Source organism: Pelophylax lessonae (genome assembly GCF_965119305.1).
Source record: "Pelophylax lessonae genome assembly, chromosome: 6".
Classification (NCBI taxonomy): Eukaryota; Metazoa; Chordata; class Amphibia; order Anura; family Ranidae; genus Pelophylax; species Pelophylax lessonae.
In genome coordinates, this window is record NC_138773.1 from 92,911,596 (window position 1) to 92,937,664 (window position 26,069).

General features: G+C 47.1%; 1 protein-coding gene across 1 annotated transcript in view; it reads left to right on the forward strand.

Moving 5' to 3' along the window:
- Positions 1-26,069, forward strand: part of LOC309558244 (BTB/POZ domain-containing protein KCTD5) — an 87,455-nt gene that overhangs the window by 38,866 nt on the left and 22,520 nt on the right. The window contains exons 3-4 of the mRNA XM_082261284.1: positions 12,509-12,600; positions 21,821-21,916. Coding sequence (XP_082117410.1) covers positions 12,509-12,600; positions 21,821-21,916 — 188 coding nt within the window. The remainder of the gene's footprint in view (positions 1-12,508; positions 12,601-21,820; positions 21,917-26,069) is intronic.

Below are 26,069 nucleotides of genomic sequence, written 5' to 3' on the forward strand. Positions count from 1 at the left end.
AATGGCTGCAATATAACAAAGAGTGAAAAATTTAAGGGGGTCTGAATACTTTCCGTACCCACTGTATGTATGTGTGTGTATGTATGTATGTATGTATGTATGTGTATATATATATATATATATATATATCTATGTAAATATGAAGTGGTGGCGCTGCTTATAAGGTGCAAATAGGTATATATAAATATATAAAATGAAAAAATAAAATGTAGAAACACAGATGTGATTGAGGAATAAAAATATAAATATAAATGGTGGATATGTAAATGATGCCACAATATAGTAAAAGTCCAACATAAAATGGTATTGGGAATGAGTTAATATGGAATATATGAAAAAATATAAAAAAATATAATAATAAAATGAAGTAAAATATAAATAACCACCAGAGTGCGTAGTATAAAGTGCAAAGTACTACAATATATATATCTCTTAGTATATACCTAAAATAATAATATCAGCATTTTGTAATAAAATGGTAAGAAAATAACTTGAAATAATAATACATAGGCAATGGTATAATATGAAAAAGTGTGCAAAAAGTGCAACAATTAAATTGGGTGTGCGGGAAACTTTTCCGGAGAAAATGAATAAGAGTGCGGGAAACTATTTTTACAAAGTGCAGTAAGTAGTGATGTGATCTAAATTCATGTGATAAATAGTCCGTATAATAATAAAGGTGCAAACAATATTATGGGCAAACTCAATGTGCAAAGAAATATGAACTCCAAGGTAGAAATAAGAAATGGTATTAGATCAGATCAGCTGTTAAGATAAGTCCATATATAGATGATTGTGCCCCGAGGAGTGGTGAATGAATAAGTATCCAGCGGTGACCCCCAAGGTGGGTGACTGGCGAGTGGCGGGGAAACCTCTAGTAGAAAAACCTACTCACCAGATGTACCCACCCCACACAGGGGTATAGGGCAGGTACTGTAGAAATATCCTGTTGGTCCTGGCTCTGGGTAGTAGTTCCCTTCCTGGGGGAGATGTAGTATAGGGTCCGCAGGGATATCCTAAAGTGAGATCCTATCCGATAGTAGGATATCCAACGATCCGTGGGGTGAACTGATATGGCCACTCAAAGGTATGTGGATGGAGGGATCATATAAATGGAAAAGAACTCGATAGTGTAATACCGTTTTTAAAGTTTATTCCTTCCAGCAGTAACATAAAAATGGGTACTCGCATAGATAAAATCAGTAAACAGCGAGGTAGTGGCGTCCCGGAACGCAATGCGTTCCAACTGGAGACCGGAACCGGAAGTGACGTGACGGCGCTGTACGCGTTTCGTCATGTGACGTCTTCTGCAGCGTCTTTTTTAATAAATCTGCAACAATGTCAACAATTCTGTGTTTTTCTGTCAGTATGGGGTGCTATGTGTACATTCATGAGGAAGAAGAATGAACTTAAATGATTTTAGCAAATGGCTGCAATATAACAAAGAGTGAAAAATTTAAGGGGGTCTGAATACTTTCCGTACCCACTGTATGTATGTGTGTGTATGTATGTATGTATGTATGTGTATATATATATATATATATATATATCTACTTTAACTTATTTATAGTTTTTTATTATATTATAATTTATGATTTTTTGTTTCAAACTTTATCATACCCGAGATGTTATAAAGAAGAACGCACATTGAAAAAAAAAATCCTATGTAAATAGTAGGTTTGGGCTGCTCATTCTTAAGAATTACATGCAAAATAATGGTACCGCTTTCAGCACCTAAAATCCGAAAGAATCATACCGCCAGGGAGGTTAAAGTGCTTTCTACATGGGAGCTTAATGTCTCTTGGGCTTTCTGCCATCAGGCGTCAGTGATACAGGTTTGCAAGGCGGCCACCTGGTTGTCTGTGCACACTTTCACAAAATTTTATGAAGCGCATGTACTGGCACCTGCGGATGTTGCCTTTGGCTGCAAGGTATTTCAGGCTGCTGTTTGAGAGAACCTGGTCCTTTTTTAGGGTGTATTGTTTTCAGGTGAACTCCAGTTGTTCCTGGTTGAGCTCCATGTTACCTGGTTGGCTAGGTTTAGCCTTTTGGGAATATTTTCTGCTGTGTTTTTCTCGCCAGTCATGTTTACCACTGGTTTGGGACGTCCCAATGGTTAGGAAGATTCTGGAGCTTTGTCCCCAAATGAACGAAAGAGAAAATTGGATTTTTGTCTTACTGTAAAGACCTTTTCTCTAAAGTTCATTAACGATACCGCACCCACCACTCTATTGAGTTGGGTTATTTTTCTTTGGACACTGTTTGCTTGCAACAAAACTGAATGCCTAGAGCAGAGTGTGGGAGTATATCCCCTGGGACAGCTCCATAGGCGTAGTAAAGCTTTTTCCTGCCTAGTGTCCTACTCCTGTAGGGGGCAGCATAACCCAATAGTTAAGAAGATTCTGGAGCTGTGTCCCTCAATGAACATCAGAGGAAAGGATTTTATGGTAAGGCAAAAATCAATTTTCTCTTACGACGTCCAACAGTCGCCGCCCCTTCATAATCTTCACCAATGGGTAATTGACCTTTGCTCCGTAGGAGTAGCTAGGCAACAAGATTTGTTAATATCAAAGCTTTTAGCATATCACACCCCTAGGGGGCGGTCCCCTCAGTCAATACCTCCCTGCTTCCAGCATTCTCAACTCAGTTTTCAATTGCCTAGCTTAGGAGTAGCTGGCTGTTCCTGTGCTGGGGCTTTCAGTCTCAGCCTTCTATCCTCTTTTTGATTTTATTTCAAGTATTTTTCTCTTTCTTTTACTTAGCTGTTTTTTTCTCAGCATTAGTTTAGTTTTCTTCGGATGAAGATGATCATGCGGAGCTGGGTCTTGGACTGGCCGCCCTGGATCACAGGGCTGAGAGCCAGGGGTTTCCCCAGCCTGCCATCGAGCGTTCAGCTCAGGTTTCCCTGGCATATTGAACGACCCATCCCTGTTCGCTGCAGGGATGCTGCCTGTGAGGTGGCTACCTCACCGGACGCCATTTGCAGTTTCGCACCGCAGTCCACTGCGTCCTGGCTGCAACACTCCCTGTCCTCAGTACAGCGGTTTGATCGCTAGAGAAGGCTCCCCACGCCATCCGTAATGGTAAGTGTTTTTTCTATGTGGGGACCTGTCTGTTTGGGTGTCAGTCTGTGACTGTGTGACCCGCATGTCTGTGTAAGTGCTGAGCTCCCTGTCAGATTCCTGTGATAGCTGCCTTTCTGTGGGCTGCGGGGGGGGGGCTCTCCCGCTCTGCTGTGTGAGATGTATGGGGCAGACTGGGCTTAGACATGCTGTGCGGCGATCGCTGATGCTGCCCGCCATTTTTTTTTCGGCAAACTGTGGTGACCGGCCCTGTGTGGTACAGCGCGGTGTTTTGGCGCCAAACGCCGCCATTTTGGCGGCGATCGCTCATACAGGCACATGTCGGCGCCATTTTCTTATTGCCTACATTCCCTCAGCCGAGCGGCCATGTTTGTGAAGCCTTCATAGGCTATATAGGGTGGTCAGTCATTGCATCACTTCCTTTTTCACTGGAACAGCGATCTGTGGCAGCAGCTGTGTGGTCTCTCCAGGTTTTTACCTTCCTTATCCTGTATTTCATTGCTCAGTGCTCCTTATCCCTGCGGGGGTCGGTACATACAGTAGTGTGCGGTGGGCTGCACTTGCCGCGGTCTTAAAGGGGCAGTCCTTTATTTCAGTTGATACTGGGGCATGGATTCTCAGGATTGCAAGTTTCCTCCCACCCTGGTGGGGGGCCAAGGGGCTGCTGCATCCCCCAAGGGGGCTGATCTGGCTGTTGTTGTAGCGAACTTGGCTTCTCAGGTGCAGATGCTAATGGCTGATCGATCCGCAAAACGGCCCAGGTTATCTATTTCCTCTGATTCAGAGGGCGATTGGGCTGCTATGGCTGGAGTGCCCTTCTCAGGGTCTCGTTCATCTCTGGACCTTGTGGGGTCTGAGGGGGAGGCTGAGGTAGGAGTTGATACTTCTCCCCCTGGCTCGCCTGAAGAGCTTGCACTCATGGATGAGTTGATTACTTCTATCAAGGAAACACTGCGTCTGCAGGATGAACCAAGTCCTCCTGCTTTGATGTCCTCTTATGGGACGCAAAGGAAACGCAAAGCAGCGCAGGCTTTTCCCTGCCCTGCGGAATTTCAGCGCGCTGTTGATGAGCAATGGCGCAATTTAAAGAAGCCGTTTACTGTGCCAAGTAAGTTCAAGCTGCGTTATGCATTTACACCCACCACTGATGAGCGTTGGTGTGTGCCACCTCAGGTGGATCACGCGGTGGCGGTTTTGAATAAATCTACTGCGATTCCTGCTGAGGATACCCCGGTGTTCCGGGACCCTACGGACAGGAGATTGGAGTCTCTGGCCCGTCATGCTTATACGGTTGCTGGTTCTATGCTGAAGCCTATTTTTGCTTCCATTATGGCAGCCCAAGCTATTGCGGATTGGACGCAGGTGCTCAGGCGCACCCTGGTGGCTGACTCTGCTCCGCCGACAACATTGGCTATGGTGGATCAAATTCATCAGGGTGTCATGTATTTGTGCGATGCAGACTTGGATTTGGTCCCTTTGGCTGCACGCCTCTCCAGTGTAGTGGTGTTGAACCGTCGCCTGATATGGCTGAAATGTTGGTCGGTTGACCAATCCTCTCGCAAGACTCTAGCTAATCTTCCCTACGCGGGATCTCGCCTTTTTGGCGAGTCTTTGGATACTCTGATTAAGGGAATTTCCGGGGGTAAGAGCACTCTCTTACCCCACACTCACAAGAATAAGTTGGTTCGCGGTAAGAAGAATACCTCGTTTAGGCCCTCTCAGGGGTCCTTTCGTGCCTTTCGGTCGCAATATAAGGGCAAGTCCTTCAAGGGCCAAGGCTCCCAGAAGAAGCCGTGGGCAGGTAAGCAGAAGTCCGGCCAGTCCGGGTCCGCTGCCCATGCCAATTCGGCCTGAAGGGGCGCCCTCACCCGGTTCTGGGGTGGGGGGACGTTTGCTCGGTTTTCTTCCACCCTGGCTGGCCCGCATTCGGGACAGGTGGGTTCAGGACATCGTTCGATCTGGATACAAGATCGAGTTTCTCTCTCGGCCGGCGAGCAGATTTTTCCCCTCAAATCTTCAGCTGTCTCCGGAGCGTTTGCAGGATCTGCACCTGGCGGTGCGGGACCTGCGGGCCCAGGGAGTGGTGGTTCCGGTGCCTCATCGGGACAGATTTCGGGGGTTCTACTCCAATCTGTTCACTGTGCCCAGAAAGGAGGGCAAGGTACGTCCGATTCTGGACTTGAAAGCTCTGAACCGCTTTGTGCGGGTTCACAAGTTCCGCATGGAATCCCTGCGCTCGGTGGTGGCTGCCCTGGTTCCGGGGGAATTCATGGCCTCCATCGACTTGAAGGATGCGTACCTTCACATCCCCATTTTCGAGGGTCACCAGAGGTACCTTCGTTTCGCCATTGCGGAGGATCATTACCAATTTGTGGCGTTACCCTTCGGTCTCGCTTCGGCTCCGCGGGTTTTCACCAAGGTGCTTGCGCCGGTCCTGGCTTTACTGAGAGCCCAGGGCATCTCTGTCTTGGGGTATCTGGACGATATCTTGCTTCGGTCTGCGACCAGTCAGGGCCTGGTGAACGACCTGTCCACCACGATGCAGACTCTGCAGGAGTTCGGTTGGACAATAAATTTTCCAAAATCAACGTTGTCCGTCGGTTCGTCTTCCCTACCTGGGGATGATCCTGGACTCTGTTCAAGCGAAGGTCTTCCTGCCGGAAGACAAGCTCCGGACACTTCAGGACGAGGTCAGGTCCCTCAGGGACACTCAGTGCTCGTCCCTCCGGACATGTATGAGGTGTCTGGGATTGATGGTCTCGGCTTTCGAGGCGATTCCCTTCGCCCAGTTTCACACGTGGGGTCTTCAGGCGGAGATCCTGGCCAGGTGGGACGGGCGTCCGCAATCGCTGGATCTGCGGATTTCGTTGAGCCGCCACACCCGAAGGGGTCTTTTGTGGTGGCTCCAGTCCCCGGCGGTGTCGGGGGGCAAGTCCTTTCGTCCTTTGTCGTGGACGGAGATCACCACGGATGCCAGCCTGTCGGGCTGGGGTGGTGTTCTGGGCGTTCTGTCCGCCCAGGGAACTTGGTCGGAGGAGGAATCCTCCCTTCCGATCAACATTCTGGAATTGCGAGCGATAAAACCTTGCCTTCTGCATTGGTCGGAACGGCTTCAGGGCCGTCCGGTTCGGGTTCAGACGGACAATGCCACAGCGGTGGCCTACATCAACCATCAAGGGGGCACCAGGAGTGCCCGTGCGGCTCGGGAAGTAAACGACATTCTGTCGTGGGCCGAGACGCACGTCCCAGCGATAACGGCTGTGCACATTCCGGGGGTGGAGAACTGGCAGGCGGACTATCTGAGTCGCCAGACCCTGGACCAGGGAGAGTGGTCCCTTCACCCGGATGTCTTCCAGAAGTTGTGCGCGAAGTGGGGTCTTCCGGATGTGGACCTGTTCGCGTCTCGTCTGAACAACAAGTTGGAAAGGTTCGTGGCAAGGACGCGCGATCCGCGGGCAAACGCCCCGGACGCGTTGATGGCGCCCTGGCATCAGTATCGCCTGATGTATGCCTTCCCTCCGATTCAACTGTTGTCCAGGTTCCTTCGCAGGTTAACCTCGGAACCGCATACGGTGATTCTGGTGGCACCGGACTGGCCTCGCCGGTCTTGGTACGCGGACCTCGTAAATCTGGCAGTCGACGCTCCGTGGCGTCTGCCGCTTCGGGAAGACCTTCTGTCGCAGGGACCGATATTCCATCCTGCTTTACAGTCGCTGGCTTTGACGGCATGGCTGTTGAGAGCCAGGTCCTGAGAGATAGGGTTCTCTCCCCTGAGGTCGTCCCTACTTTGATTAAGGCTAGAAAAGCTTCTTCCGGTAAGATATACTACCGTACTTGGAAAGCGTACTTCGCTTGGTGTGAGTCCAGGGGGCATTCCCCTCGCTCATACTCGGTGTTGAGAGTGTTGGCTTTCCTCCAAACTGGAGTGGACCAGCGTTTGGCGCTGGCCACGATTAAGGGTCAGATTTCTGCGTTGGCCGTTCTTTTTCAGCGCCCAGTGGCGTCTAATTTTGTTGATTCGCACTTTTGTTCAGGGGGTGCGACACTTGGCCCATCCTAGGAGGGAGCCTTTGCCTCCATGGGACTTGAACCTTGTTCTGTCCGTGTTGCAACATGCTCCTTTTGAAAAGATCAGGGAGATCTCGTTGTCTCTGTTGTCCAAAAAGGTTGCCTTTTTGGTGGCTATAACATCGGATCGTAGGGTGTCGGAGCTGGCGGCTTTGTCCTGCAGCTCTCCCTACTTGGTGATTCACTTGGATAAGAAGGTCTTGCGACCTAACCCTTCCTTTCTTCCGAAGAGGATCTCGGAATTTCACCTGAATGAGGACATTCTTGCCTTCGCTTTGCGCGAAGCCTAAGCATCCGAAGGAGGTGGCTTTGCATGCTTTGGATGTTGTTCGGGCGATCAGGGTTTACCTGTCATCGACTAAGTCCTTTCGCAAGTCGGATTCCCTAGTCGTTCTTCCAGAGGGACCTCGGAAGGGCATGGCGGCGTCGGCTGCTACCATCGCCAAATGGATCAGACAGACAATTGTGCAAGCCTATGCTTTGAGGGGGAAGGTTCCTCCTTTCCCCGTGAAGGCGCACTCTACCAGGTCTCTGAGTACGTCTTGGGCCTATCATCATCAGGCTTCTGTGGCCCAGGTGTGTAAGGCGGCGACTTGGTCGTCCGTTCACACCTTCTCAAAATTTTACAAAGTGGATGTTCAGGCATCGGCAGATGCTTCCTTTGGCCGTAAAGTTCTTAGTGCGGCAGTGCCTTAGGGTCCCTTGTTTGGGCCCTTGGCTGTTGGGGTGTTTTTACCCCTGCGTTACTTGTTCTTCCTGGGTTGTTGCTCCTGTTGAGCACGTTTTCCTGTTGCCAGGTTGGTTCTCTTACTTTGGTAAGGTTCCTTTCTCTGATGTGGGTACTGCGTTGCTTTATGCGCGGCTGCGTTTTTTTCCCACCCTTCATGTCTACACTGCTCTGGGACGTCCCATTGGTGAAGATTATGAAGGGGCGGCGACTGTTGGAGGACGTAAGAGAAAACTGAATTTTTGTAAATCTTACCGTAAAATTCCTTTCTCTGAGTCCTCCGACAGTCGCCGCCCCCGCCCCTCTTTTGGGGTTTGTTTATGTACTCTACTGCTATGCTACCAAACTGAGTTGAGAATGCTGGAAGCAGGGAGGTATTGACTGAGGGGACCGCCCCCTAGGGGTGTGATATATGCTAAAAGCTTTGATATTAACAAATCTTGTTGCCTAGCTACTCCTACGGAGCAAAGGTCAATTACCCATTGGTGAAGATTATGAAGGGGCGGCGACTGTCGGAGGACTCAGAGAAAGGAATTTTACGGTAAGATTTTACAAAAATTCCGTTTTTTTTTTGTTTTTTTTTTGACTTGCCGTAAAATCCATTTCTCTGATGTTCATTGACAGACCCAGCACTCACACCTCTGTGGAGCTGTATTCTTCTGACCCTGCTTGTAACAAAACTTAGTACCTATAGCAGAGAGAGGGAGTATACCCCCCGGGACTGCCCATAGGCATAGCCAGACTTTTTTTCTGCCTAGTGTCCTACTCCTATAGGGGGCAGTATAACCCAATGGTTAGGAAGATCAGGAGCTGTGTCCATCAATGTTTAAAGTGTGGTTCCTGCGCTATCTTGGAAGGGTTTCACTAATCACCCTAATGCTGCTAGTACATTAACTGATACCAAATAAAACAGTATAAACCTATAGTGTAAAAGGGGGTTGTACTGCGCTTTAGGAATTCTGGGTAAAACTTTGGTTATACATTCACTCTTCTCTGATCACAAATAATAAAATACTACTTCCATTATTGATCCATAAAAATTAAAACAATATATGTATATTTCATCAACAGTGAATTTCCATGATATTGATATCTTAAAGTGCCAGTGTGACCATTTATCTACATAAAAAAGTGAAGAGGGTTGTTATTGTGCTTTAAAGTGATTATTGTGCATCAGATAATATCTGTATCTTTTATACTATTAAATTACAAAAGTGCTAGTGTTCCAATTATAATAAATTATAAAGTGCTTTTATCATATAAAGTGAACCAGTGCATAAATCAATAAGCCACTGTGTATAGTGTTAAAATGCAAATATTCCTGTTCTCATAAAACTCAATCCTATAGTGATAATAAAATGTCTAAAACCTAAAGAAAGTTGTATTAATAGTGTCCAGTAAAAACTTCTGTGCAAAACAGGCTAGTATGGTAATAGTGCTCCTTGGTGGTTAAAACTCTTCCTCCACCTTTTAACTCTTCGTGTCCCAGATACTTTCAGTGCAATCACTTCTAGGTGTTCTAAATGCTCACCTCAATGAGGTCAGTAATACGCCAGTATCACTTGACCATTAATGGTTCTGGTTCCTTTTTTTTTTTTTAACTGCCGTGCCTCAGTTTTTTTTGCTAATGCCCTAGTAGTGATGGCACCCCAGATATTTTGGAACTACATTTCCCATGATGCTCCACTACACTGCATAGTGCTTGAGCATCATGGGAAATGTAGTTCCAAAATATCTGGGGTGCTAATGTTTGCCATCACTGCCCTAGGCTTTTCCTCAGCTTTGCTGCTCAACAGTCTATTTTTGCTAGCTTTTTTTTTTTTTTTGTCAATTGACCTCCAATCAAGATTCTTTATTTAGCTAGTCACGTTATAGAAACGGGATTGGCGTATGCTTGGCAACCGCTTTGGATGCTGGACCCCACTGGACTGGAAGATTGTGGTGCTAGCTGAGAATGTAGCCTTTTGGCACTGGGTTTAGCATTGTGGTGCTTTCCAGACCCTTGTGTACCGTTGGTTAGCCACAGAGTGCTTTCTGGGTCCAGAGCTGTTACTCAACCTTTGGTGTGACCTTGTCTCTGAAGGCTTAGTGAATAAGGCTGGTTGGGCTGAAGCATTGGGAGCTACTTCATGGTGGGCACTCCTTTCCAATTTTCCTCCATTGCCAATTTTTACAGTGGCAAGGATTATGGCTGATGGAACTCGCATAATCTGCTAATTGGTATGCTACGCATGTGGTTTTTCCTGGCATTCAGTTCAGAGGTAGCACTATCCCCCTGCTGCTCCTAAAGTACCACGTGAATCATCTGATCTCTGGTCTTGTTCCTCTGCCTGTGTACAGTGCTTTAGTCATCTCTGGCTATATGCAAACCCTCCTTAGCATCAGCTTCCTGGGTTTGAGACTACTCTAGGCCTTGCCTAACTTTGGGCCTAGTATAAGACAGATGACAGTCCGGCTCCTAATAGTGACCTCAGCTCATATGCTTCTACTGGTTTTGGGGGCGTTTTACTTAGTATCCCTGGCAGAAACCGATTCTTGCACTCTAAAACTTGGAACCCCTATTAAAGGATCATCCTCTTAGGAGGCTTTTCCAGCTCTGTTGGGTGGGGCTGAAGCCTTCCCGATGTCCTCAATGACTTCATGTCAACTTTGGACTTTTTTTTTTTTTTTTGCCCTTGTTACTAGAGCTTGTAGAGGCTCTACTTGTACGTGTAGAGGCTCTAGGTGCACTCCTGTGCCATCTTTAGTGGAATCCTGCTCTAACCCTCTTGGGCCTTTAATTCAAAATTAAGGCCCCTGTCTATCCTTTTTATTTAGATTCAGCGTCCCCAACATTCTACACCTGGAGAGGCTATTTTTTAAATTTGAAGTTTTGCAAGGGGTCATTTTAACCTGGTTGATGCAGTACATGCTACCCTGCACTTAGAGAATCTACCTGTTAGGGTCATTTAGGACTCCTGTGGCTACTAGGACCTTTCCATTGGGTAGGCACAAGCAAATGTCTGGAGCTTTGTGATTTTAGCTGTTGCAAGCATCTAACCTTGTTTCTTGCATGGCACTGATGTCTGGTCACATTCATAGGGCAGTTTGTGCCTGGAACGCTGATGAACATCTGGCTCAATTGTCTTTGCCTGTTCAGATATGCTCTTGAAACCATCATTTGTAGTAGCAGTAGTGTACGTTTGCCCCCTCATAAGGAGGCAAGATGACACTCCCCCCCCCCCCCCCCCCCATTTATTTACTACATTTGTAGTAGCACGTAGGCATTCAGGCTTCCCATGCTCCAAGCTATAGGGCTCAGAACCAGAGGTTCTCTAACTCTCCACTCAGCCTTCAGCATGAAGGTCTCCTCTACCCCCACAAGTGCAGGGCTGTTTATTCATTCTGATGGGTCTCTAGGTAGTTTTCCTTCCTGGATTTTTTATCGAGACAGCCTCATGTATCCATCAGCCTTGCACTCTCCCGTTGGGCATCTCCTTCAGACTTTTTATGCTACTGCATGGTCTTCCTAGTGTTGTCTGGATTCTCCATACCCCGAGACCAGAGTGGCTGACTCAGTTAACCACTGGGTCCGCTCAGGCATCTGGGTGGGTCTTTCTTGAGCTTGGACCAGATGAGTGACGTCAACTGCCAGCGGGCTTTAGCCTGCTGCTGGCAGAAAACTGGCAGCAGGAGTACAGAACAAAGTGCAGTACTGTGATTCCCAGGGGAAGTTGGGCAAAATGGCTTTGGTCGTACTATTTACCTGATTTGTCAGTGTTTAATCTGTATTCTCCTTGCTATCTTTCTTCAAATTCAAATGTCTGAATTCTAAACCTGGAATGTACACATGTGTTTCTTGGAAGAATTTAAAACGATGGGAAAGTTTAATTTGACAGTCCACTAAAAGCTTACTTGAATATTCTCCTTTCATGTTGAGTGCTCACTGTTTGCTTGCCATCTTTACACATTTTCCTGAATCTCTGCATGCAATTTCTCCTCTGCAGTTTACTTTCAATTTCTAAGGACTATATATCCCATGGTACCTTACTGCCTGCAAGCAATGATTCCTGTACTGACTCCGCCTCCTGAAACAGCTCCACTCAGCACCTCTGTAGTTCAGAAGGCAGGCTCTGTGTATTCTTTGACACCACAGTGCCTATCAACAGGACATAGTGAATACGTGTCACAGAATTCCAAGAAATAAATGTAGGGATCGTCAAAAATAAGTTTGCAAACTTCTAGACCATTCAGATTATTAGGAGTAGACTTGAAATATTTTAAATTAAAACATGGAAATTATCAAGTTTACATTTTGATCATAGATGCACTTTTACTGCTAGTGGCTACTCTAATTAGAACACTGTTGTGTTTTATGCTTCAAAAATCCCAGAGATGCTAAGGTTCCTTTAAAGATGTGGTGGTATTTTGGGCTAGCTTATAGAATGTATTCTACTTAGGGCTGCCTGAGAATGTTGGTCCAGTGATAAGGATTCAGATGAAAAGGGAACAAATGTAAATTGAATAGGATGCTGCTAGATGGTCGTGAAACCCAAAATATTTTAATGCACTCAGTTTCTAGTGACTTCTGAGTCCAGGTAGGTGAGATTTACTTCAAATTCTATTGACCTTTACTACTCTCTTTCAACAGGTGTTCTGGAAGAAGCCGAGTTCTACAATATCACATCGTTAATTAAGCTTATAAAGGACAGAATAAGAGAGAGGGACAGTAAAACATCACAGGTGAGACTTTGTGACCTATTGGTTAATGGGGGATGGATTTGGTCCAGGAAGACTCAATAGGGTTTGATTTACTAACACTGGAGAGTGCAAAATCCTGGTGTAGCTGTGCATGGTAGCCAATCGGCTTCTAACTTCGGCTTGTTCAATTAAGCTTTGACAAAAAGACTGGAAGCTGATTGGTTTCCATGCAGAGATGCACTAGATTTTGCACTCTTCCGCTTTAGTAAGTCAACCCCATAGAGTCCCACTTGTGTTTACATGTTCCACTGGTATATTTATGTTTTTTATAAAGAGCCTGACAGGTGTACCCGGATACCTGTGATAAATGTAGACTATTAAAATTATTTCTTTCTCTTTGAATCATATTGTACTCGGTACCCTTGTCTGTTACTTTAGGCCTATGTTTAGTCTGTGATAAGCACATTGCACTGTCCTTGCTTGAGCATTTTCTTGATCTAAAGTGGTTCTAAAGTCAAAAGCGCATTTTTTTTAATTTTTTTTTTTTATTTCATGCTCTGCATTAGAGGAAGAGAAGCGCTGCCTTTTTTTTTTTTTGACCTGCAAAATAAAGGCATATTGTGCTGGTATGCATTGCATACTAGCACATTACTTGAAACTTGCCTGCAAACGAAGCCATCGTTGTCTTCCTTGTCTTCCTTCAGGGTCCTTGGACTCAGTCTGTGTGACTGGCCAGGACCGCATAACGTCACTCCCACGGGAGCCGACGGTCACGGCAGAGGGCCCTGAAGAAACGGCATGGCTGGCCGTTCCTTCAGAGCGCATGTGCCAATGACCTAATTGGCTGCATATACAGTAAATATCTCCTAAACAAAGGTAGCCAATGCGTTTCGGGGGTCTAAGTGCCCCCTTTATCAGGGCTTTACTGGCAGCAAAGTGAACAAACCAGAAGCAGCCTGGCTGCCAAACAGGCTGCTGACTAGGCCTGTGCTTTGAATTCATGCTGGAAAAAGCACCATTGTAGGTCCAGTCTAGTCGTGGTTTGTTCGTTTTATTGCCTGTCAAGCCCTGATGAAGGGGGCATTTACAAAACAAAATACATTTTGTTTGCGTACAGCTTTGCATGACCGTGTAATTGCCAGTTAAAGTAGCACAGTGCTGAATAGCAAAAAAAAATTGCCTGGTCATGAAGGGGGTAAAATCTTCTGCAGCGGAAGTGGTTAAATTCTGGATTTTCACCAGTGCGGGAATTTAGGGTACATTTTTCCAATGAGTACACTAGTTCTGGTGACTTTGGTAGCAAACAGGGATTTCCTTTTCCCTTCTGAGTGAAGGGAAAGTTTATGGGAACATAGATGGCAAAACAAACGAACAAGTTCGAACCCTCCAGTACCCCATTCAAAACTGGTGATTGGTAGGGGGGTTATCTTACAAAGTCAGAGAAAACCCCACCTTTTTAACAGCGGTCACTGGAACAGGCATCCCCATGTCAACTGAACAGGAAGTGAGGTGAAACAGGCAGGTTTAATAATTTTTGTGCTTACTTTTTGTCTGATGTAAGCTTACTTTTGCTCAAGGTGTTCTTAATGCTACATTCACAGGCCAGTGCAAATTGTGTCACAGGTAATCGCTAGCTGACAGCCACGAACACCTGCAGCCAAAGAAACCCTGTCATTTTAATAAACCGGCTGCGCCAAGTGGTAACAGGAATTAGTAGATTCCTGCCGCTACAATTCACACCATCCTTAATACCCGGGGTGCATGTAACCTTAAAAAATCGGAACCAGTGATGTGTTTTATTGCTTGCAAGCACCTACACGCTGTAGCAAAAATTGGAAACGTTTTGTCGGAGTTCACTCTTGTAGTTTTGATACAATATTCATAATGATAGTTTCTGTGTAGCCGTTTTTTACATTATTCGGAGTCTGATTTAAATAGAGGCTCCAAAGCCACTGGCTATACGGTACAGATTACTGGCAATGTCAGCATGAATATAAAAAGTGAAAGAAACTTCTGTAATGTGTGCCTACACTTCAGAAGAATTGCAATTTTTTGCTAGAATTCCCTTCCTTGTAATGTGTGGGTTGATTTTTTTTTTTTTTTTTGTATCTTGAAAAGCACGCTATATTCTGCTTTGACCCTTAGCATAAACAGTTTGTTCTGTGCTTTTGCTGGTATTTTGGTTAACTGAGAGAATGAAAATATACAAAATTTTCCATAAAAGGAAGTCCTCTGCAGCAGATCGAGGACAACATTAACAAAGTGCCCTCAGTATGTATTTTATCTGTACCAGAACAGACAAAACATTCATTGAGCTGAGATTATTTACGTCACCCAGATTATGAATCTCGTATAGCTGTGGCAGTTAAAAGAAGCATCATCTGCCCTGATACACAGATCTGCAGAACAGCCCAAGAAGGAGGTTCCTTTGTTTTATGGGATCAGTGAAAGGGTTTGTTTTAAATTGACTAAGTGATGGAAGTAAAGTTTTTAGCAGATACTGTTGTCGGCAACAAGCGGGTGTAAAATAAGCTAAGGGAATTCCTGGCCAAAAAATCTCCTAAGCTAATTAGCCCTATTCAAGGCTAACTTCTTTATAAGAAAAATATGATGGGTTTTTGAAAAGCTGTGGATTTTTTTTTTTTCATTACATAAGGTAAACTTGCTGTTTCATTCCTAATGAGCAGGCCCGGACTGGGACAAAAAATAGGCCCGGGCAATTTAGGCTGAGCAGCCCATTTTTTTTAACAAAATGAGTCTGACCAATGATGAACAACTACTGGTTTCTCTATGTTTTTTAGTTATATTTAGCCTGCACACCCATGCGATCCGATTCTGCAAATCGCGCTGCGTTTTGGAAACTGATCGCGGGATGTCGTTAACCTAACATACACTCCGCAATCTGTTTGCATGGATGGGTTGCTATTTAGATGAAGTCTGCATTTAGTGTGAACCCAGGCTAAGAAATAACAGGTAATTTTAGGGTACATTAAAAATATATTACCCAATTTTTGGGTAAAATATAAAAGATGAGTTTGTGTCAAGTAAATAATTACCCAACATGTCAAACCTTAAGACTATGCATGCCCGAAAATAGCAACACATTTCAGTACCCTATATTTTCCATAGGCAAAGCTATTAAAGATCATAGAGGTCATCAGTTCAGAGTTACCATGAATAATGATCCTATAATTATTGCTCTCATCCCAGTGTGCAGGGTGATATATTACACGTGTAGTAAAATCAAGGTTTTTGTTCACAGGCGCCCCCAAAATTTGTATGTAGTTTCGTATGGTGGTGGTGGGGATAGGGATGACATCAGTGGTGGTGGGGATAGGGATGACATCAGTGGTGGTGGGGATAGGGGTGACATCAGTGGCAGTGGTGGTGGGGATAGGGGTGACATCAGTGGTAGTGGTGGTGGGGATAGGGGTGACATCAGTGGTGGTGGGGATAGGGGTGACATCAGTGGCAGTGGTGGTGGGGATAGGGGTGACATCAGTGGTGGTGGGGATAGGGATGACATCAGTGGTAGTGGTGGTGGGGATAGGGGTGACATCAGTGGCAGTGGGGATAGGGGTGACATCAGTGGCAGTGGCAGTGGTGGTGGGGATAGGGGGTGACATCAGTGGTGGTGGGGATAGGGGTTACATCAGTGGCAGTGGGAATAGGAATGACATCAGTGGCAGTGGGGATAGGGGTGACATCAGTGGCAGTGGTGGTGGGGATAGGGGTTCAGTGGCAGTGGGGATTGGGATGACATCAGTGGCAGTGGTGGGGATAGGGATGACATCAGTGGTGGTGGTGGTGGTGGGGATAGCGTTGACATCAGTGGTGGTTGGGATAGAGATAACATCGGTGTTGAGGATAGTGTTGACATCAGTGGGAGTAGTGGTAAGGATAGGGATAACATCAGTGACGGTGTTGAGGATAGGGATGACATCAGTGGGAATGATGAGGATAGGGTTGACATCAGTGGGAGTAGTGGTAAGGATAGGGATAACATCAGTGGCAGTGGGGATAGGAATGACAATGTTCACTGCCACTGATGTCATCCTTATCCTCACCACCATTGCCACTGATGTCATCCCTATCCCCACCTCCCCACCACCACCGCTACTGATGTTATCCCTATCCCCCCATCACCACTGCCTCATGGGAGGGGTGGAGATCAGACAGAGGGATGGCCGTGTGAGGGATGGGATGAGGCAGAGCAGAGGGATGGCGGTGGGAGAGATGGGATGAGGCAGAGCAGAGGGATGGCGGTGGGATTGATGGGATGAGGCAGAGCAGAGGGATGGAGGTGGAATGGATGGGATGAGGCAGAGCAGAGGGATGGCGGTGGGATGGATGGGATGAGGCAGAGCAGAGGGATTGAGGTGGGAGGGATGGGATGAGGCAGAGCAGAGGGATGGCGGTGGGAGAGATGGGATGAGGCAGAGCAGAGGGATGGAGGTGGGATGGATGGGATGAGGCAGAGCAGAGGGATGGCGGTGGGAGAGATGGGATGAGGCAGAGCAGAGGGATGGAGGTGGGATTGATGGGATGAGGCAGAGCAGAGGGATGGAGGTGGAATGGATGGGATGAGGCAGAGCAGAGGGATGGCGGTGGGATGGATGGGATGAGGCAGAGCAGAGGGATTGAGGTGGGAGGGATGGGATGAGGCAGAGCAGAGGGATTGAGGTGGGAGGGATGGGATGAGGCAGAGCAGAGGGATGGCGGTGGGAGGGATGGGATGAGGCAGAGCAGAGGGATGGCGGTGGGAGAGATGGGATGAGGCAGAGCAGAGGGATGGAGGTGGGATGGATGGGATGAGGCAGAGCAGAGGGATGGCGGTGGGATGGATGGGATGAGGCAGAGCAGAGGGATGGAGGTGGGATGGATGGGATGAGGCAGAGCAGAGGGACGGAGGTGGGATGGATGGGATGAGGCACAGCAGAGGGATACAGGTGGGATGGATGAGATGAGGCACAGCAGAGGGATGGAGGTGGGATGGATGAGATGAGGCACAGCAGAAGGATGGAGGTGGGATGGATGATGAGATGAGGCACAGCAGAGGGATGGAGGTGGGATGGATGAGATGAGGCACAGCAGAGGGATGGAGGTGGGATGGACGATGAGATGAGGCACAGCAGAGGGGATGGAGGTGGGATGGATGATGAGATGAGGCATGGAGGTGGGATGGATGATGAGATGAGGCACAGCAGAGGGGATGGAGGTGGGATGGATGATGAGATGAGGCACAGCAGAGGGGATGGAGGTGGGATGGATGATGAGATGAGGCACAGGCAGCAGAGTGTCTTGTGAAGAGTAGAGTGCCCTTTCTTCCTTACCTTGCAGTGTTGCAGCAGCCAGCAGGCCTTGGGTGCCGGTGTCTTCGGTGCGGCTGCACACTGTTCCCGCCAGGCCCGGATCAAGCAGGAAGGAGTCCCGTCTAGCTCCTCCCCCTTCACGGAGCCGGCCGCAGTGAGCGCAGCCCGGCGGCTGCCAGCCTGCCACTATGCCTAAGACTAGGGGGAGTGGGGGACACTACACAGTGAGTGCAGTGACATACCCGGCGGCCGGCCGGCCGGCCGGCCAGAAGAATACGCGGCCGGCCGGCCACGGAGGGCCAGCTTGGGACGGGACTCAGAGGGAGGGACACTGTCTGGGACTGGCACACAAAATGACATGCGCCCAGAGGTCGGCCCACCGGGCATATGCCCGGTCTGCCCTATGGCCAGTCCGGCCCTGCTAATGAGAGCCATATAGCATCCAGAAATCTTGTGGACCGTTTGTAAAAGTTCCATCTAGTTTTGAAAGAAAACAAAAGCCATGTATGAAAGGAACCCTTCCATAATCTGCCACCCACAGTTTCACAGTCAAATGAACACATATTGGGATGTAAATGCCTTTAATCTGTTGCTGTGGATTTTAAAATTTTGGTTGCATTAAAAAAAGTAAATAATTCAGTTCCATGTTCTCATTAGTTTAACCTCCCTGGCGGTATGATTGTTTCCGATTTTAAGTGCTGAAAGCAGTACAATTATTTTGCATGTACTTCTTAAAGAGGTTGTAAACCCTTCTTCTTTTTTTTTTTTTTTTCCTTTTTCACCCTGAAAGACAAACGCATAATGAGCTAGTATGCATCGCATACTAGCTCATTATGAAATACTTACCTTAGAACGAGCCCCCGCCGTGCCGCCCGCTTAGCTGTATGACGGGCAACATGTCCAGTCGCCCGTCTTCCGGGATCACGGCATCCGACCATCTGATTGGCTGGAGCCGCGGTGACGTCACTCCTGCGCCCGGGAGCCAACGGTCACGGCACGGAGTTCTGAAGGAACGGCACTAGCGGCCGTTACTTCAGAGCGCATGCGCCAGTGACGTCACTGGATGCATCTAAGGTAAATATCTCCTAAACGGTACATGTTTAGGAGATATTTACAGTACCTATAGGTAAGTCTTATTATAGGCTTACCTATAGGTACAAGTGTCAGAGGGTTTACTTCCTCTTTAAGGACGAGCAGCCAAAACCAAATATTTACATAGGATTTTTTTTTTTTACTGTGTGTTCTTCTTTATAACATCTCGGGTATGAAAGTTTGAAACACAAAATCATAAATTATAATCTAATAAATAACTATAAATAAGTTAAAGTGTGTGTGTGTGTGTGTGTGTGTGTATGTGTGTGTGTGTGTGTGTGTGTGTGTGTGTGTGTGTATATATATATATATGTATATATATATATATATATATAATGTGTGTATAGATAGATAGTAGGGCTGCACGATATTGGGGGAAAAAAAGTACATTGCGATATTCATTTTTTCAACAATATATATTGCGATATTTAACTGGGTGGAATGCAGAAGACACTGACAGTGTGAAAGGCAGAGTCAGGACTTACAGTGGTGGTAGGAGGTAGAAGAACACAGCCCCACACGTTCAGTCTGCTGCCCTGCAGCTAGTTCTCTTGACCGAGCGGTGAGCGTGGCACAGCGAACCAATCACGTGAGTAGCGGCATCAGGTGTGCAGGCACGCGTGATTGGTTAGCTGTGCAGCTGCTCACCGCTGAACGTGTGGGACGGATGTGCAATTACTGTGAGTCCTCCTCCTCCCTCAGAGTCCCGACTTCTCCCTGCCTAATGCTAAATATCGTGTCTTCGGCGATATGAATATCGCCCACGCCCACAGAACGATAGTCGATATCATATCGACTATCGTTCAGCCCTAATAGATAGATACATAGATAGATAGAGATATATAAAAAGATCAGTAAAACTGCAGGAAAGGGCACTGGGTGGCAATCTAATGTCAATTTATTTTATTTTGTAATGTAATCCAATAGGATTACAATATATCAGTGTGTTTGTGTGTTTTACTATTTGAATTTGCCGCCGGTTCCACCCCCCTGCGAGCGTCACGTCGCAGGAGACGGAAGCCTGGGGTTCACCGCATCGGGTGGAACATCTGGCCGCCATATGCTGCAGGGACACATCGCGGGATCCCGGGGACAAGGTAATTAACCTCTACAAGGATCCAGCGATGCTCCCTGGCGGTACCCCGAGTGTGGCTCGGGGGTTACCGCTAATGGTACCACCAGCCACACTCGGGAATACCGCTAAGGAGGTTAAGACATTCCAAGCAGCTAAATGTCCCAAGCGCTCACTCTATTGGGAATAGTAGGCGTGCTGCTCTCCTCAGATGGGGAAACTCCAAAGACTGAAAGCACAAAAGAAAGGAGGCGCAAGCACCTAGTGCATTACCCTTGGACACCTAATAATTTATTGAATGCCAAAAACATACTCGCAAACATGAAGAGTAAAATCGCATATAACAATTCCACCTCATGTGAAAAGGACATGTCCCTGTGTTAGGACCGCTAATGCGTTTTGGGAGGCATGCTCCCTTCCTCAGAGTTCCTGAAATGCATCAGCAGTCCTAATACGAGGACATGTCCTTTTCACATGAGGTGGACTTTGTACATGCTATTTTACTCTTCATGTTTGAGTGTTTTTGGCATTCAGTAAATGATTAGGAAGTGTCCAAGGGTAATGCACTACAGTGCCTTGTAAAAGTATTCACCCTCCTTGGCATTTTCCGTGTTTTGTTGCCTCACACCCTGGAATTACCATGGATTGTTTGAGGATTTGCATCATTTAATTTACTGAACGTGCCCACAACTTTGAAGAGGATTTTTTTTATCGTGAAGCAAACAACAAATAGGACAAAATAACTGAAAAAGTCAATGTGCATAACTGTTCACCCCCCTAAAGTCAATACTTTGTAGAGCCACCTTTTGCGGCAATCCTAGTTCCAAGTTGCTTTGGATAAGTCTGTATGAGCTTGCCACATGTTGTTACCACTGGGATATTTGCCCATTCCTCCTTGCAAAACTGCTTCAGCTCCTTCAAGTTGGATGGTTTGCACTTGTGAACATCAATCTTTAAGTCTGACCACAGATTTTCTATTGGATTGAGGTCTGGGTTTTGACTTGGCCATTCCAACACATTGCCAGCGGTTTAGACAATAATGGCTGTGTGTTGAGTAATTTTGAGAGGACAGAAAATTTACACTGTTATACAAGCTGTACACTCACTACTTTACATTGTAACAAAGTGTAATTTCTTCGGTGTTATCACATGAAAAGATATAATATTTTCAAAAACTTTGGTGAGATACTGTACATGGCTATTGGCGTATCCCATTAATGACCCAAAAGTCGTTCACTCCCATCAAAAGGCAGTTTCCCCATAATATAGGCCAGTAAAAAAAACTTCCTCTAATGGAACCTAAAAGAATCCAAACTGGTCCATCATTGCATGCATAGCGACTAGTAGATAAGGGACAAATTTGAAGCAGGATGCTTACTTTCTATATTGAACCAATAGAAAGCCACACCTCCTCTGCATCTGGCAGATATTGTTCTCCATGCACTCCCTCCATATATATGTGTGCCTGGTCCATTGCCCCTTGTGCAGAAACAAGTTTTTGACGCTGCCTATATCCAGTTTAAGCCTCAAATGCCATACAATTGGATCTCGTTTAGTGTTCTATTAATACTTTCCTGGATACTTTTTGCGTTTGTGAGCTGGTTATCAGAGGTGCTTCATGTTTTTTTACACACAATATAACATTTTGAATGTAACCCAAAATTCCTTAGGATGAATGTGGCAATTGTGCTACAATACATTTATACTTTAATAGCTTTTGTCTGCCTCCCAAAAAAAGTAAGTGTACACTTTCAATAACTATTCCATTTTTTCTGTCCACTGCAAGGTGCCAGTTAAACACGTTTACAGAGTGCTGCAGTGTCAGGAGGAGGAGCTCACTCAGATGGTCTCAACGATGTCTGATGGCTGGAAGTTTGAGCAGGTAAGCCATGAGAGTAGCCTACAGTGTTTTAATTATAATGTTTCACTTGTTTTTAGAATTGATCCTTTTTAAATGCAACGACGTGATATATCATGAACTGTGTGCTTATGAAAAGCAATTTTATTTTCTTTCATTCATTGACATACACACCTCCTGATTCTTCTTAACCATTGGGTTATACTGCCCCCTACAGGAGTAGGATACTAGGCAGGAAAAAGCTTGACTATACACCTATGGGCAGTCTCAGGGGGTATGCACCACTCTCAGCTATAGGCACTCAGTTTTTTTTTCCTTCCTAGTCAGCAGTAAGGACCTAGTTCCTTTCTGGGATCTCTGGTCCTGGCAATTTTTTCTTTTTATATGGAATTTTTTCCTCCTTTTAATATTTTGTTCCTGTGATCTACAATCAAGTGCCGGACTGGGCGACGACCTGTATAATCTAGACCAGTGATGGCGAACCTTAGCACACCAGATGTTTTGGAGTTACATTTCCCATGATGCTCATGCACTCTGCAGTGTAGTTGTGCATCATGGGAAATGGGGTGCAAGGTTTTCCATCGCTGATCTAGAGCCTTAGGGTCCCCCCAGTCTGGCCAACGAGCACGTACAGACCGCAGCTCCGCGCTAGGTCAGCCGTGACATAGCCCCACTGGAAGGGGGCTGGCCTGTGAGTTAAACATCTCACTAGGGCACAAACGAACTGGCTTCAGCCTGAGTCGCAGCGTTTCCTCCTGGCTGACAGCACCCACATTACTTTAGATCGGTGTCCTTCCCGGTGCAGTGTCCACCCTGTTCCTGGTGTGGTAAGTAGCTGTCCCCCCCCTCTACTCCTGGAGGGTTTTGGGGTGGACATGGAACCCCTGGTTCCCCTCCTTCACCCTCAGCCCCTTCAAAATTACAGTGGTCACTGTGGGACTTTGGACCTCCCTTCCCGCGTGAGGTTATGAGCTGGCTGTTGCCACATGCTCATAAGGGGGGCTGGTTGGAGTTGCTGCTCACTAGGTTTTCCTGGTGTGCAACGGGAGGTTGAGCAGGGCTCCCTGCCATCCTGGGGGTTGGTGACTAGGGGGCAGGCATGTCTTTGGGCTCCCTGCGGCGGTAGTTGAGCTGGGGGAGCGGATGGTTTAACATCCTCAGGTACGTGCCTCACGCGGCCGGATCGGGCCAAAAATTTAGGCCGCGGCTTTCTGGCCTACTCGGAAACTTTGTGAGGTGGCCCCTGTGAGGGTGGCTGAGATCGTTGCCTCCCGTTTTGGACATCCACCTTTCCCTGGGTGGTCGGCTCCACTGGGACTCCAAGCGGCTGGGCGCCCACAAAAATTTGGGCTGTGCACTACTACAGTAGGCCATGTGGCTGAGTCGGGCGCCTCCGTTGTGAGGCGGCCTCAGTGCGTTTAGCTGAAGCCCCTGCTCTTGCTTTGGGCATCTGCCGTGTTGAGGATCCGTGCACTTGCGGCTGGGCCTCCACAAAAATTTAGGCCGCAGCTTGTGGCCTGCTAGATAATTTGGTCAGCTTGGCACCTCCCTTTTGAAGAAGCGGCGCTGTGGGGGTGCTTCTTTTGTGACTGACAGCCTTGCCACCATTAAAGTGTGGTGCACCTGCTCATTTTAGTGCTGCGGGACCATCAGGGTAACCTGCTTGCGTGTCCACCTCCCGGCAGGAGGCCCCTTTTAAGGGGTTATTCCCTTGTTTTTTTATAGGGTCCAGTAGGTGATCCATTCGTGGGCCCTTGGTCGGCGTCCCCTTTGCTGGATTGCAGTGGCGGCCTCCCCTGATTATGTTTTCAGGATTAGCTTGGTATATAGTGACCCTACTCGGTCTGTGTCCACGCACCCTGAGTGCTCAGATAGTGAGGATGATTCCTCTGCTCCTCTAGCCGCGCTTGAAAAGGCGCTGGAAGATGCACTGTTTTTGTCAGTGCGTGGCACTTTAAAAATGGAGGTTGCGGCTGATGCTGTGTTGGTGGCGCCAGTCCCTTTTGGCACCAACAGGCCCTCCAAAGTGGCGAGGGTGTTCCCTTTTCCGCTCAGTTTGACAACATTGCTACAAAACAGTGGGGTTGCACTTTTTGCTTGCAGTGTCCTTATGAGGATAACTGCGTTTAAAGGTGAATGGTCCCACCTGTAGTGGACTCATCAGTTTAAAGGTTAAATAAAGCCTCGTACACACGATCAGATAATCGGACAAATTTTCCTTAGTTTTTTGTTGCATGGTAATCTCCTATGGAAAGTGCAGAGGTTACTTTCATACAAAAATTCTCGTACGACAGAATTCAACTTCAGAAGTGATGTCGTGTTGAATTGTTTTGTATGTATTCTTTTAGTTTCCGAGCATGCCTAGTCTTGCTCTTATGATTTTTTTCGGACGTAAACTGTACCAATTAAACGGAAATCGGACGTTGTGTTCCCGTACTATAAAAATTTTATAGCCTGCACATCCAGTTTTTGTTGTATGAAAATACGTAATCGGCTGTCGAAAGCACTATACTAAATGATCTGAAAATGGCAGATAGTCCGTTGGACGAAATTTTACTTCCGATTCTCCTATCGTGTGTACGGGCCTTAAAGCTACCTTAATTCCGGTTGGGGAGTCCCCGGCCTTTAAAGATCCGACTGATAGGAAGGCGGAGGCACTGGCCCGCCATATGTTCACTGTGGCTGGTTTGGCACTTAGTACAGAATTCGGCTGACAAACAGCCGATTAGCAAGACTGGGCATGCTCAGAAAAGAAAAAACACACGGAAAGTTAACCATCACATGACATCACTTCTGCAGTCGGCTGTTGTTGGCCGACAAAATTCATGTGCAGTCTTTTGCAGTTTTCAGCCGACAGGACAGCATCGGACAAAAGACGGCCGATCGTTCGGCCGACATTCGGGACGTGTGTACGAGGCTTTAGTCTCTTTGCTGGTTTCCGGATCCATGGACGTCCCTGGTACACGACAAGTGGGTCAACAAAGTTATTTGATCAGGCTACAAGATCGAGTTCAGTCTTATCCTCCGAAAAGGTTCTTCTCTTCCAACCTGCACTTGTCCCAAGACCGCTTATGGGGTCTCTTTGGGGCAGTGCATTACTTGTTCCTTCAAGGGTGATTGTTCCGGTTCCGACTATCGGAACATTTTCAGGGGTTTTTACTCAAACCCCTTTTACAGTCCCCAGGAAGGAAGGTAAGGTACATTCAATTCTGGACCTCAAGGTGCTAAACTGCTTTGTGCGAGTACAGAAGTTCCGCATGGAGTCCTTTCACACGGTAGTGGCGTCCCTACATCAGGGGGATTTCTTCTCGCTTCTATCGGCATGGATGCCTACCTGCACATTCTAATATGTGCCAGTCTCCAGCGTGTCCTCTGTTTTGCCGTGGATGGGGAGTATTATCAGTTTTGGCGTTTGACCATGGTCTTGTCTCCGTTCCTCGGGTCATAAGAGTGTTGGCCCCAGTGCTGGCATTGTTTGAGTCAGCGGGGGATCGTGGTACTGGGGTACCTGGACGATCTTTTTCTGCGAGTAGAGTCACCGACTGCTCTGATGGCCAACTGGAGATTGCTCTGCGAAGTCTGAGGGAGTTCGATTGGATTCTGCACCTTCAGGAGTCTGCTTTTGGTTCTGTCCACAAAAACTGGACTATCTGGGTCAGGACTCGGGACTCAGCCGGAGTGTTTCTTCCTCTGGCAGGAGGCAATTCAGCTTCTGTTGTTCAGCAGACGGTCATCCCTCTGGGCTTGCATGCGGGTGCTGGGCCTTCTGGTGTCCACCCTCGAGGTGATCTGTTTACACATTTCCACACAAGATCTCTGCTAAAGAGATTTTGGAAAATGGGATGGATCCACGTTCTCTAGAGGTGGCTTCGTTCTCCGTCACTTCGACAGGGAAAATCCTACCCCTGTACTGGACAGTTGTCACCACGGATCCCAGCCTCTCCAGCTGGGAAGGTGTCCTCCGCACAAAGATGCTCAGGGGGTTCAGACTCTGGCAGAGTCCAGACTGCCGATTTAATGTACTGGAACTCCGATGATCAGACTTTGTCTGGCTCATTGGACAATTCGTCTTCAGGGGTGTACGGTACAAATTCGGACAATGTCACGGCCATGGTCTATATCACAAGGGGGCACAAGAAGTGTCCTGGCGGCTCAGTAAATGGCTGGCATTCTAAAT